At 37.3% G+C, this 15040-nt stretch overlaps 1 protein-coding gene across 1 annotated transcript in view; it reads left to right on the plus strand.

Annotated features, from left to right (window-relative positions):
- NCAM2 (neural cell adhesion molecule 2) overlaps positions 1-15040 on the plus strand; it is an 84555-nt gene that overhangs the window by 66551 nt on the left and 2964 nt on the right. The window contains exons 8-9 of the mRNA XM_009078854.1: positions 7348-7552; positions 12215-12334. Of these exons, the coding sequence (XP_009077102.1) occupies positions 7348-7552; positions 12215-12334 (325 nt within the window). The remainder of the gene's footprint in view (positions 1-7347; positions 7553-12214; positions 12335-15040) is intronic.

The following is a 15040-nucleotide window of genomic DNA, read 5'->3' on the forward strand; positions in this document are numbered from 1 at the left end:
CAAGAGGCTTTTCATTTTTCTAACCATTTCAAAAATCAGATAGTGAAAATGATTGTTGTCATCATTATAGTCACTATTGTTTTCTGTGGTAACAAAATCAAAAGACTGCAAGCCCATCTCCACTTACAATCAGAGAACTGATGGTTAGCAAATATAGTAAGTTCATGTTGCTTATATTCACAAAGGGAAAAGAAACCCCTGCCCAAGTTTGGCCTCATTCAAAACCTCTGAAAATCTCAATTCACATCAGGTTATCAGTGAATAGTTGGATGTCCACTGGGAATGCTGCAGCACACGCACACCACAATCTGCTACTGGGAGCTCTTTCTCAGTTTGCAGGAGCACAGTGGTGCACAAACACACTGTGGGATCAGGAGACCAGCAAATTGTTTCTAGATGCCCTCTTCAGGCACATCCCTTCTGCATTCTGATCCCGTTGTAAGACAGCCACTGGATGCATATAAGAAAACAGAATCTTCTCTTGTGGACACAATAGAGTGATGTTCTAAACAATAAAGAAAACCAAATTGCAGATACAGTCACCAATGGTGAGCACCTGCCACTGGATTCAGTAAAACTACAGGTATGTCTAGAAATAGAGAAATATTAATTTCTCTACTGTCTGGTTAGACATTTGAGGAGCTCTTTACCAACTATAAATTTGTTATCTTAGCAAGTCGTTCTAACATTGGAGATAAGTATATAAGAAGACAAGATAGGAATTAGGCTGCAGAGACTGATTGACTGTGAACTCTCCAAACATATTGTGAAAGAGATAATGAAAAGCCTTGAGAAATTCATTATAAATGACAAGTTGGCTTTTATCCTCAGTGTTACAGTGCCAGTGGGATAAAGAGACAAATTTGGATCACTTATCTTTTTTTTCCAACTGATAGTGGCTTCAGCTGGAAACTACATAAATTTCCTCTGTTAAGTGAGAGAAATTTTAGGTCTGCTCCAATTTGAATTCTTCTGCATTTTGCATGTTGAGAGTATCAAGTACTTTGGATATGATCCTTTTCCTTTGGCCCTCCTCATCAGAGTCCAAAGAGGATGAGTTAAGCCAGTATTATAGGGATCCTGTGGCAGCAGAGCCAGGCAGTTCTGGGCAGTGACCCAAAACCTCTGTAATGAGAAAGAAAAAAAGAGAATAGTGTCCTTGAGTTGTCATGTGAGAAAGAAAAACAGGAAGAGAATAGTGTCCTTGAGTTGTCATGTATCTCCTTAGAAGTATAACTAATGCAGCTTTGTTTGTAGTTCTCTTCATGAGTGTTTCACAATTGTATCTTTAAAAATAATGAGCGAGATTATTTCACAATAGTTTGTACTATCTGTAGGAATATACAGAAGATTTTAAAATCTTGGCTTCTTACAGACAAAAATGAGGAAAAAGTGAACAGAGACATTTGCAAATTAAATTATAATTCATAGGTATAGACTGAACAGCTTAAAACTGTAATTTAAACTGTATTAAAATGAGAACTAAATCTTCATAAATTGAATTTAATATTCTGCTGACATTAGTACTTAAATGTTAGATAAGTAAATTTATTCCTTTAAATGTTGTAATTGTAAAAGGGATTTTAGGTCTTATGATTGACACTGTAAAATGTTATCATTTTTTACCATTGCCACATATTTGAAATGCTAATATTAAACTGTCTGTAAGACTGAGGTCCTAAAATATGCTATGCTGAACTTATGCCTTAAATCCAAATTGGTGGCACAGAAACTTAAAAGGGATAATGATTGTTCTGTGATATAGCAGTATATCTCTAAGGAACAGAGCAGTATTTTTAAAACGTTTTGATTTACAACCTTTTGAGTCTAAGGCTGACTTCTTCCCTAATCAGATTTTATTTGTTGTCTTTCTTGTTTCCAGAGTTTTGACAAGTTTGTAGCATTTACAAATTACTCACAAATCAAAGTGTTTACATAAACCAACTTCAAATGTGATCATTTATTACAGTAGGGTTATTAGAATTGCTTTCTCTCTAAAGAGAAAAATTATTGCCCAGAAATAGATAGATATACTGGATATATTGGGAATAAAATGAAACTTCTGAGTGGTTTTACGAGGTGTACAAAACATACTCTTGCCAAATAACAAAGCAACATTCCATTTAATTATCTGATGAAAGTATGAGGCCAAGCACTGGTGCAAAAAATAAGATATGCATATGAAAAGCAGATATTTAAAAGGTAAACAGAGTGATTCAATTACATATGTAACCTTATGACCAATAGTCAGTTTCCTGAGTCTTACCATGTATTTCCTTTCCATCATGCAAACTAATTTTAATAGCTCCACTCAGATGTGTGTGCAAATGTAAAGTTAATTAATTAAGCCTAACAAAGCAACTTTATTTTTTTTAAAGACTTAATGGAGACTCATATTATTTGTGATTGTGCTAATAGTCTCCAATCTTCTACCCATTAATCAGTATGCTGATGACTTCTGATTGCTCCATTTTTCAGGATTTTTAGGAACAAAGGAAAAAAATGTTACTTTTGGGAAATAATTTGAATAATATCAAGACAAATGTAGCTTCTGAGGTATATAATGACATCACTGAGATCTTTGCTACATCTGAAGCTCATTTATGCTTATCACATTTTACTTCATCCATTCCAGATCTCCAAGCACATAAGTAATGTTTAGTTTTCCTTTGGTACATATTTAATGTATGAGTGATGAAAACTCACAGGGAAAATCCTTTTCCTTTTAATGCCAATGGCAATATCCTAATAAAGCTGATTGCATCGGATATCAAGTGTAGAGATCTACCAACTTTGCCTGTTTAGAAACAGTAGCTGTATGGAAGCTGTACACTTGAGAGCCAGACTACGCTTAGATATTTTATAAGAACTAGATCAAGAAATTAAGGGAAGAATATCCATTTTTGTTCATTTATTGCATGTTCTAAAGTCCTGAGAAACTGCAGGAGTAATTCTTGCCACCATAGTCCTATTATGTTGTATGATATTCTTATTAGCAGTCGTGTATATTTATTTTACACGTTTAACATTTTCATAAAGAAAATTTCTAGTGCATATTTTATTTTCATATAACTTTAATTATAATACATGTATTAAGTGCCTGGTAATACAAGCAAAGTAAATTTCACTGAGAATGTTTCCAAGACAATTACACCTGAAAATATATACAATGTACTAAAAACTAATCCTGTGAAAAATATTAGAAACACTGCAGAGTCTGTGAGTTCCCCTTTTCAGAAACACTGTGAAAGGCAAGGAAAAAAATCTGGATTTAAAGTAGTTTATTTTATTTGTGAAACAATTGCTTTTTTTTTGCTCTTGTTCATATTTCACTACCATTTTGCTCTGGTGATTTCGTTCATGCATGCAGCACTTGTCGTCTCTGCTTTTTCCCTGAAGAATGTGTGCATAGTGTAACTGTAATATCCCTCAGCATCTTTCCAAATGCAATGTCAAGAAATGTATGTAACTTTGTGCGTCTTTCGTCTGTTATTCAAAGTTCATTTTAGTTTATGCAACTTCTGTCTTCATTTTTGTAATAAAGAAAACTGACTTAAAGCATTTCTATCTGTACTTTCTTTATTACTGATAAATGCTGTTTTTTTCTTGTATTATCTGCTTTATGTATTTTGTAACTGAAGAGATTTTCAAGTTTCGTTTCAATATTTTGAACAGTTTTATCCAATAGTGAATATTTTAAAATATCTCACCTCCCCCCCAAAAATACCAAACCCACAATCCAGCATTAAAAAAACAAACAAACAAACAAAAAAAACCCCAAAAAAATCACTAACATTAGAATTCCTCAATATTAAGTTTGGTTTATATTAAGTAGCTATGATGCTACTGCACTAATGGAACAAGTATGTGAAATGTCTGTGTATATATATAATTTACATATATATGCAGCCTGGGCACTTGTTCCATACTGATTTAACCTGCCTGATTGTATCCACAAAGGCAAATGTTTTAATACTGGGAGAAACTATATTGTACACGATACTTTCCTACCAAATAGAACTCTGCTGATAGTTGCAGTTGTAGCAGTGTAACTGTTTCAAGTAAAAGCATGCACCATATATGGGCAGCACTCTAATATTAAACTGTTCTTTTTGTAGCTAATGTTGCATTATTCCAAGGATTACTTGTCAAAACTGTTGTGCTTGAATTTGCATATAGCTTAATGAAAATACTGTCAAACTTGAAATATTTTATCAATTCAAATACAATCCCAAGATAGTTCAACTCTTCTTCAGGTCTCCTGGCTACAGTGCTCTGCTTACAGCTGTCATTCAGTACAAAGATATAAAAATCTCTCAGGTCTCTGTGGTATGTGCACAGTGAGATTTTGAATTCTCCTAAATAAAGCAATTAAAATAATTTATCCTTTTATGTAACAGCAGTGCTGAAACCACATATAAGTGTATGTTCCCAATCCCCATGTCAGTCTTAATTAATCTGCAGAGGTTCTTAGAATTCCTCCAAGAGACGTGTTCAGTAAATCTGCTGTCAGTTTGAATGGAGGAAACTGGGCCACAGAAACTTTCTTCTGCAAGGCCTTCTGAAACCTGGGTGCAGTGCTGATGCCATAAACCCCACAATGCTGCTGGTTTTGTGCAATGTTTCCCCCTCAGTGCACAGGAGGGCTGGGATCTCTCTGCCTGCTTTTCTCTAGGGCTTCCCATAGAAGTAGGCAGTGGGGAAAAAAAATGCTCTTTGCTACAGTGACTGAGTAAATGCATGAGAGAAGGAACTGGAGCTACCTGATAACTCTTTAGGCATATTAGAAATATTTCTGAAGGCTATTTAGGGGTAATTTATCGATGCCAGGAAAAATGTTTTTTAAACTTTTCTTAAAAAATAAAAAGCAACAACTCCAGAGAATATATTCACAACACAGCACGCTTCTTGTAGTAAACAGGGCCTTTCCTTTCCCTTGTTATCCCTCAATGGCCACAAAACAAGATGTTGGCAGGAACACTTGAGCTGCTATTTACATTCTATATATTTTATAAATACTATTTCATTTATGTCTTTGTTAAGATATCTTCATATGAGGAATGCTGTAAAGGGCTAATAGAGTAAATGAGAACTCAAGTCCTACTTAGTATTTTGAAAGGTATGCAGAAATACAATAAATTTTCCTGTAAAATTTAAAGGAAAAAAGTAATTTTAGAAAACTTGCTGGCCAGAGGGTCTCAGCCATAAGAAAAAACACCTCACTCAGATAGGTATCAGAAAAGAATAATATTTCTGACAGATACTGTTTTAGATGCACTTATTTCAGTAGCTCACATCTGTATGATAGTCCTGGTGGCACCACAGACTCCCTTGACTGTGAATGCTCATCTCTGCTGCCAGTGAAATCACTGAAACTCCACTGCAATCCAACTTAGATTTCTCTGGAGATTGTAGACAATGATGATCTGTCATTTATGGGTAGAAGAAAGTTAGAGGAAGCCTTCTCTTTAGTTAGTTACATCAGAGTCAATGATACTGTCGCTTATTTTTCAAAGCTGTGTGTCAAGCAGATCTGTCAGAACATATTACTCAATTGCGCAGTACAGAGCACACATCCTCATGCACTTGTTCACTGCCCTTCAGCAGTATCTGTCCTAGCAGAGAGTTATAGGAAAAATCACTGAAGAAGAAAAAGCATTAAAATTAATGTCAGTTACAGCCTTGTTAGCATCCTTTGTATTAAGGAACAGGATAGAAAAGAATATTGCTTTCTGTCACATTCTCTTTTGCATCAAAAAGTCCCCCAGTAAATGTTGCACAGAATCATAATAATTTTTTACAAGTTGATATTGCAATTGTAGTAGGTTTTTTTGTTTTATTTTATTTGAAGGTAGGCATGTAGCTTCTGGGCACTTACCTGGCTCAAAAGCCAAGTCTTATTGGTATAAATTGCTAAAAAAAGGTCATGGTCTTTACTCTTTTTTGCCTGCCATGATTTTTATCTTAGTAAGTGCTTAGTAGTTGGACACTCTTTTACAATGCTAAGATATGGTTCCTCTTCTAGTTTATACAGTCTTACTGCATCATGCCATTCTCACTAAAAAAGCTGAGTACATGGTACCTTCACATGCTACTCAGGACAGAGTTCTTTCTTCATTTGATGGATGTCACACAGTCCTTGCACCCTGATCAGCCACAGCAAAGGAGCTGTTTGCTGTTAAGAACCATTTCTCTCACATCAACATTGAATTTTTATGATTTCAAATAAGTTTGTTTTCAACCAGGACAATAAAAACTTGCACAATGTATAAATACTTCGTTACTGCTGACTCATGCATCACTGCAAGGCATGGGAACTATGATAACATGAGATAAGCAATGCTGATGTGCAACACTCATGGGCAAAAAAAATCCCAGTTCCACAACCCTGTGAAGTTTGCTGAAGACAGGATCAAACAGAGCAATTGTCACTGGGCAATTTATGAGCTAGGTTGACATCTTGAACGAGCTGGGTGTATGAACCATTCCTGAGCTGGTTTTTTTTCCCAGTTTATCAATCAGATACCTGTCATCTCCTGTATAAGCATCATCTGAGTTTGCAGACAAAATAGTGGTTGTTCTTCTGAGAATCACACTATTCAAAACACTCTGTGGCATTGCTGTCTGTTACGGAAATATCAGTTGAGTCACAACATTAAAATACTTTTTTCCTAAGATTTGCAATGAAGTAAAATTAGCTAAGCATTAGTTCTCATAATACAGATACAGAAAACAAGATCGGGTGTGGAATAATGTTTATATTGAATTGTATGATTGCATTTTCAAGGTACAAGACTATATGAAATGAGATACTAACCCTATAATTTTTTATGATACGCATATTTTTCCTCATAATGATTCATTTCAGACTAAGTGTGTGCAACTGTTTGCAGATTAAATAGCTTTAATTAACTTTTTTCAAGACTTTTTCACTCTAATTCAAAAAATGAACACCAATGCTAATTATATTTGATATATAAAAAGTGACAACTTATATCAACTATTATTAAGTTGAACATTTAAAATGTTTTCCTTAGGCTGCTTACTGATACTCTCAGTCATGGAATGGTAAGACGTGATAATATTTGTTATTAAACTATGCCAGTCATGCTCTGTGACCATACTGGAATTTTGGCAATGGGAAAATAGTATGTAGAAGAAAAGGGGTTTTGTGATTTTAAATTAGGTAGTAAACATGCTTGATCTTCAGGACTGTTTATTTCCATTAATTTCTGAATAGTTCATTTCTAAACATCCTTTAGTCTTCTGGCTGACAGCTTCAAAACTTTAGAAAATGCTATTTTAAAATTAATTTTATTAATAAATATTAATTTTCTTTCCTTCAAGACACTCTTTTTAATGGTCTCGGACTTGGTGCTGTCATTGGCCTGGGAGTGGCAGCCCTTTTGTTAATCCTGGTTGTGACAGATGTTAGCTGCTTCTTTGTACGACAATGTGGATTGCTGATGTGCATCACCAGGAGAATCTGTGGGAAAAAGAGTGGTTCAAGTGGAAAAAGTAAAGAACTGGAAGAAGGAAAGGCTGCTTACTTGTGAGTATTAATCACGTATGTTGGAAATATCATTAAAAGTTGCCTGTCCAACTTATATTAACTTTATGGCCATTTTGTGGTGTGGCAAAGGGAATTGATAAAATGTTTCTATTATCTGGAAAAGTGTTGCTCTGAAATAGAATTGTTTATTGCCTTTAAAAGACAAATTGAGACACAAAAAAAAGGAATTTACCATATCTCTCTTCAGGATGACCTCTTTGTCCAGCTTGACACAATGGAAATCAATTGTAATTCACTACTAGTTGCGGGTACATATTTGGCTCATGAGGAACAGGTATCTGACAATTTAACTCCATTTCGGCAAATCCATCTTTGAGCTGCTAATACCCAAAAACTCGGCATATGGTTGTGACAGTGCCAGTAAATCTGGGAGTGAAGGACATAGCATTATAGAAATTCCATGAAAGAGTTTTTCTTCTTAGATATGGCACTTGATGAAAAAGCTTTTTTCTAGTCCATAGACTTTAGTAATGAAAGGTATTGTTGAATTTTTAAAAGTAAGAATGCTGAGTTGGATGTGGGTGTAATGGTGGTGTGATTGTTCTTCATAGCAATGATCAATGATAGCTAAACATAAGTGGGAAATAAACAATCTCAATTCTCACAAATACCATCTGTAGTGGCTGCTCCCTCAGATAAATGTGAATGAACTGATCATTTCTGTGTCAATATGGCCCTTTAAATTATGAGTGGATAGTGAGATCTCTGGCAAAACAGTTACTGATTGCATACAATAATCATACTATAGACACCAAACATTCATAGGATTTTCAATAGGTAACCAGGGAGAGGATTATGGTCCCTCATTTTAAGCAGTTCCACTGTTCTGCTAAAAAAATGCATTAACTCCTCATTATGTTCATCTGGTAGACAGCTTATGCATACACTGTATAATTTGTGAGAATGCTGCCTTTGTGTGGTTTAAGTAACATTTACTAGTCCAATTCCTGTGTGCCCTTTGCAGTAGTCAGGCCTTCTGGTTCATTGTCCTGCAGCTTCCTAGATCATATCCTTCCCCAGATCATAGAATCATAGAATCAGCCTGGTTGGAAGAGACCTCAGAGATCACTGAGTCCAACCCTACTGTTGTTACTAGACCATGGCACTAAGTGCCACATCTAATATCGTCTTGAAAACCTCCAGGAATGGTAAATCCCTTTGCAGTAGTCAGGCCTTCTGGTTCATTGTCCTGCAGCTTCCTAGATCATATCCTTCCCCAGATCATAGAATCATAGAATCAGCCTGGTTGGAAGAGACCTCAGAGATCACTGAGTCCAACCCTACTGTTGTTACTAGACCATGGCACTAAGTGCCACATCTAATATCGTCTTGAAAACCTCCAGGAATGGTAAATCCAATCCACCAGAGCAGAACAGATTTTGCAGCCTTCATTATTCATAGCTGTCACAGGATTGTTTGTTGCCAGTAGTGGAGCTGTAAGTGCCTTTTTTGGTTTAAATTCTGGCTATTGGGTTTCTGACTGCGTCTTTTTTAGGCAACTTGACTACACATCTTCTTTGGGTTCTTAAAAAAGGTTCCCCTTTGGAACAAAGCCAATTGTAGCAAGCACAGACTATTTATCAAATTTATCAAATAATTTATCAAATAATGCTTCTGAATAGAAGTTATGCCATAAAATAACTGTTTACTATTTTCCACATCTTATAGTGAGAGAAGGAATAACAGTATTTTTTCTATCGTGTGAAGCCAGCCTGTCTGGATCAATAGAATCAAGATGTGAAGCTCCTGGCTCTGACTCATCTGTCCTTTCCTGTTCACCACAGCACTTCAGTTTATGCTTTAATTTCCCATTCAAGGAGTGGCCAAGTATGAATTGGTGTACAGACCCTCCTGAATGGGAAGACCTTAGGGAGATAAAGCTGGAAATGTCACTTGACAGCAGTTTATACCTTGTTATCAAAATCTTAGACCCAAATGTCATTCCATGCTATCCCAGAAAAGCATAAAGCTGGTTGCTTAGCATTAATTCTTCCATGACACTTCTTTTGTAGGAAGAACTATCTTATTTAATTATATCTCTTTCCTTGTTGTGGTGGTCTTCAGTTAGTCAGATCTTAAAATATTTGGGACAGTTCTAATCTTTGACTGTTCTCTGCATAAATAAACTGTCAGGCTAAAATTTCAAGACAGATTTGAAGAGTCAAAATTTGAGATTATTTAATGCCAGCTGCTATTCAGCAAAAGGCACTGACATTTTCCTGTTTTAACTATGTCAGATCACATTCTGGATTTTGGAGTGGTATGGTTCTTGGTAACATCTTGATTGTAGGACATATGTAGTAATTAATTATGTTTCATATGTAATGAATGTAGATGATACAATACATGAAACATACAGAGCCACCTGGGACAAAAATGACACAATGCACTTCCTGCAAATCACTTTCCCTTCTGTGGAATTCTGAAATGTTGTGCAGTTTCTGCCTTCAGTACATACATGTGAATACTGTTCACAAATAACACCTTTTTAGGCTTTTCGTCATGCAATAATGTATGTTTGCCTGTAAGACTGCAGATGTACTGACAAACCAAGCAGAATTTACCAGTCCTTTCACCAGTCCAACTTAGAACCATAATCTTTTCACAGATATGAGGCAGCCATGACAGTTAATTGCATCATCTACTGAAAGGAGCTTTGTATCCATTTGTGTATTTTAAATGTCATTTGCAGAGGTGAATAAGGGTATGCAGATTTTTTTTTTAAATAGCCAGAATTTTTTAGACTTCTCCCCATTAATTCTTCCCTTCTGTATCTGTGCTACACTCTCATTAACCTACAAAGATTTTCCTTGAGGATATCTACCAGAAGATGGTAGAGTTTTCCTGATACTTCCCAAAGAGATGGATTATTGTACTTGTAAAAGCCTGTTTAGTGATTATTTTGTCAGAAACAATATGAAAATGTGAGATATGAATTAGAGAAGCATTTGGCCAGGTCTTTGCTATGGCTCATAGGAGTCTGACTATACTCTAGAACATCACAGGTTCAGAAAATAGTCTGTTAAATATAAAAGTGATTATTCATCTGTAACTCAGTTACCTTGTGTTTCCAGCCTGCAGCTGATGAAGTTCCAGGATACAATTCCTGGTCTGATGGCAGGAATAGGGATGAAATATTTGCACAGAGAGAGTTTTTATATTTGGAAATAAATATATCTTGGGTATCCTTTGATCTGCCTTTTGAGAGTAAAGTTATATGCAAGTTAATTTGTAGTTACAGTTAGTGTTAATTAATTAGTATTAATGCTTCTGTAGCAGTGAACAGCTGTTTTCACATCATGGCTGTATTACTGAGAGCAGCCCTGCAGAGAAGGACTTGGGGATGCTGGTTCATGAAAAGCTGGACATGACCCAACAATGTGTGCTTGTAGCCCAGAAAGCCAACGCTACCTGGGACTGCATCAATAGCAGCATGACTGGAAATTCCAGAGAGGTGATTCTGTCCCTCTACTCCACTCTGGTGAGACCCTACATGGAGTATTGCATCCAGCTCTGGGATCCTTGGTGAAGGAAAGACATAGACCTGTTGGAGCAAATCCAGAGGAGGTCACAAAGATGATCAGAAGGATTGAGCACCCCTCTGTGAGGTCAGGCTGAGAGAATTGGGGCTGTTCAGCCTGGAGAAGAAAAAGCTCCAGAGAGACCTTTTTGTGTCCTTTCATCACTTAAAGGCAACTTACAAAACAGACTGGACAAACTTTTTACAGGGGCATGTAGCAATAGAACAAGGGGTAATGGTTTTAAAGTGAAAGAGTGGAGACTTAAATTGGGCATGAGGAATAACTTTTTTACAGTGAGACTGGAACAGGTTGCACAGGGAAGTGGTAGATGTCCCATTGCTGGAAACATTCAAGGTCAGGTTGGATGAGGCTCTGAGCAACTCGATTTGGTTGAAGATGTTCCTGCTTATTGCAGTGAGGTTGGACTAGATAATCTTGAAAGGTCCCTTCCAACCCAAAGTATTCTACGATTCTGTGATTACCCACAAAAGCATAATGACAATAGTCACCGCTCCATCTAATTTATAATTTATTGACTAATTAGCACAATGGTTATTCACTTACTAGTAAGAGACTAGCATTTGTTCCTAAAATGGGGGAAGTATGACATAGAAACAGTTTTTTCTAACAGTGAAAACAGAAGAGTTTAGATTTTTACCACACAAGGGCTCGTTACACCACTCTGGCAGCTGGGGGTGTCACAATCTCTGGAGATTAAAGCACATTTCTGCAGTGTGCATACTAACATAATGACTCTTTAACACTGCCAGAACAGTTCAAGTATAACTAGTTAACAAGTCCTATATTTATTATACTAGGTTAGGGAAGTTTCCATCTATTCCCATGAAGAGGCTGTTGCCTCATAAACAAAATGCTCTTTTGAGATGCTAATTTATCATGTTTGTGGAGTTAGGTAAGTAACCATGGATACAGGATGCTTTGAAGACTTCAAGGAATTGGGAACACACTGTAAATGTGTCTTGGTCATGTTAGTAACTGATAATTAGTTCTGCCTTTTCTTTGCCAACTTTTGAGAGAAAGATAGTGGTAACTGATTATGTGCAATATATGTGGTTAATATGATTATAAGAGACCAAGTCTTTTTTAATTTTTTTTTTAGGAAAGATGGTTCAAAAGAACCAATAGTGGAAATGAGAACAGAGGATGAAAGAATTACCAATCATGAAGATGGGAGTCCAGTGAATGAGCCAAATGAGACAACTCCCCTCACAGAACCAGAGTAAGTAGCCTGATATTCCCTGGAGTTTCACACAAGCTCCCCTTGGCTGCATGGATGGACTGGATGTTCTGCAATCTGCAGGGGAGATACACAGCATCATCAGAATGGTGTGCTGTGGAAATGCAGTGTGCCAGTGTGGGTTTCATTGTGTGTTAGTTTGGTTTTTTTACAATAATCAGTCTAAATCATGGTACCTCTCATACAATGGCTGAGGATATCACTAAGCATTTTTCTCTGCTTTCTGTGACCCAGAGTACAGCCATATCTGGGTATTATTCAGCCCTTAAATAGCAACACTGTAACAGCAGCAGTCCTGCAGCATATCTTTACACCACCACCTGTTTGGAGGTTAACAAGCATCCATGGAAATTTTCTGGCCTTCCCTGTTGGCTTGACTCCTGAGGAACTTCTCTTGTGTTCTTGGTCAAAATAGGTCCAGGCTCATCATCAGCCTGTGACCAGCCCTGACCCTGGTGGCACATGGACCTAGCACACTGCTGCTGCTCCCAGCCCTGCCTGGTACATTCAGGAGCTGGAGGGTGAGGACAAGGTTTTGCCCGTGCTCTCTGGCACTCAGGCTGCACCAGAGCTTGTCCCAGTGTTCCTCTGACATTCCTGGCTGAACTCCAAACCCTTTGGGGAACCACTGCTAGCAGAGGCAGATCACAGCCCTTGCTGCCTTCCCTCTCAGCACCAGCACCTGCATATATTTCACCCCCCTAGCCCTCCTGACTCTGCAGTGGTGGCTGAGCAGGAGTACAAGGATTTTTTAAGTTGTTTGAAGTTGATCTTTACCACCTACCCAGCAGTTATTAACCACTCTGCGGGAGCAAGCTCTTGACTCTCACGAATGGCCTGAGATTGAGTCACACACACATGCCCACACACATCCTGTAGGTAGGGCACAATGATCTTGTGCTCCAGAAACCCAGAGGTTGCCCCTTCCTGCTTTAATTCATTTAACTGAGAACTTAGCTTAGTATTTAAGTCCACACGCTGTAATTGGATTAATCATGCTGAAGGATAGCTGCTTTGCCCTGTTTCCTCATGCCCCCTTCTTGTCCCTGAAAGCTTCTCTCAGCACAGAAACCACAGTGGTTTTTACCTGTGCTCACAGGCTCCAGCCTTCTGAATCATGGGGACTGGCTTTAGGCCCACAGATCCTGGGTGCTGGCAGTCAGGTCGTCTCCTCTGTTTGGCTGATGCAGCCCCTGGAACAGATTAAACTGGGTAGAGTGACTGGTATTTGTACCTGAGTAGCACTTTTCAATACCTGTGTGGAGCATAAAGTAACATTTGCAAGCTGGTATTTTGCTAAGTTTCCAATTACAATGACACCTCCTGATATGCCTTTTTTTTTTAATTGTGAAATTTAAGTTTGAAGAGAAACTAATATGTCAACAAAGGTGATGACAGTACCATTCCTTCTATAGAGAGCTCACCTAGCCTTGTTAAAACATATTGCCTGATTGCTCAAGAGTTTCATTTCTGAGCCTCAAAAGTTGATTGGTTAGAAACCTCCAAGTTTCTTTGGTTTGAGCACAACATTTTTCATGTGTTGTGAAAGTCTCCTATCTCATGAGATCTTAAAGCTGTCAGTGCTATGAAGGCACTTATGTAGTAAACATAGAAACTCACTTGTTCATAATTTGATGAAATCACCATTGTATTTTTTAAAAGAAGAGCATGTTCTTATAAAAGAGTAATTTTCTGAAAATACAACAAAATTGCCTTCTTTGCCATTGTCTAAAATTGTAAAAGCCAGGACCTTTAATAAAAAACCCATGTGTGTTACTGGTTGTCACTGATATTTGTAGTAAATTGGGAGTGTGGTAAGTAACTACACATTAAGCTATATACTTTTTTAAAGAATGTGTACCCAAAGAGTTTGAACTTGTGTTGATACATAATTGCAGAATTTGTGGAATGACTAGTGATATGTTTGCACTTCATATTAGAATTTATAATGAAGGACATGTTGGAGAACCCACCATTTCCTAAGGAGTAAAGAGAACGTAGTTGTAAACAAAGCAGAAGTCCAGCAAGTCTTGGATATGTTAGTGGGTAAGGCATCAGGGCCACATTTGTTTATGCTGCAAGACTATTCACAGCACCAGATCTTGCAAATACAAATGAGATGCATCTAGCAAGGGACATGATACCAGGAAAGATTCAGTTCACAGTCATTAGTACAGCTGACAGGAGTGAAATATTAGAAAGCTACAATCATAAATGTTTTATTATCTTAGAGGTGAGGGACAGAATCTGCCCCTGCTGACACAAAAAAAAACCAAACTCAAAACACAAAACCCACACCCAAACCACAACTAAATCATAGGAACAAGTAATAAGGATTTTGATGGGATTTATTGCATTGGAAGAATAGGACTACTAAGAAATATTAATAGTGATGACAGTTTCCTTCTTAGTAATTTCTTCTCTCACAAGCAATGGCAAAAGGCAGCAGTCCAACATTCAGCTGGATGGAGGTCAGCTAAAGATTTGGGACAGTGTCACTTAGGCAACTAAAGATGAATAGAGCATAGTGCAATCAGGATATCTGAAATGACACTGGTACTAGGGGAACATGGAAAGACCTTCAGCTCAGACACAGGTCATAACCAATTAAACAGAAAAGCAACATAAAGCACAAGTGGGATGCCACTAAAGGAGGATGAGATAGAGGAGAAATCAGTCTCACAGCAG

This window comes from Acanthisitta chloris, unplaced genomic scaffold, assembly GCF_000695815.1.
Source record: "Acanthisitta chloris isolate BGI_N310 unplaced genomic scaffold, ASM69581v1 scaffold10657, whole genome shotgun sequence".
NCBI classification, from domain to species: domain Eukaryota; kingdom Metazoa; phylum Chordata; class Aves; order Passeriformes; family Acanthisittidae; genus Acanthisitta; species Acanthisitta chloris.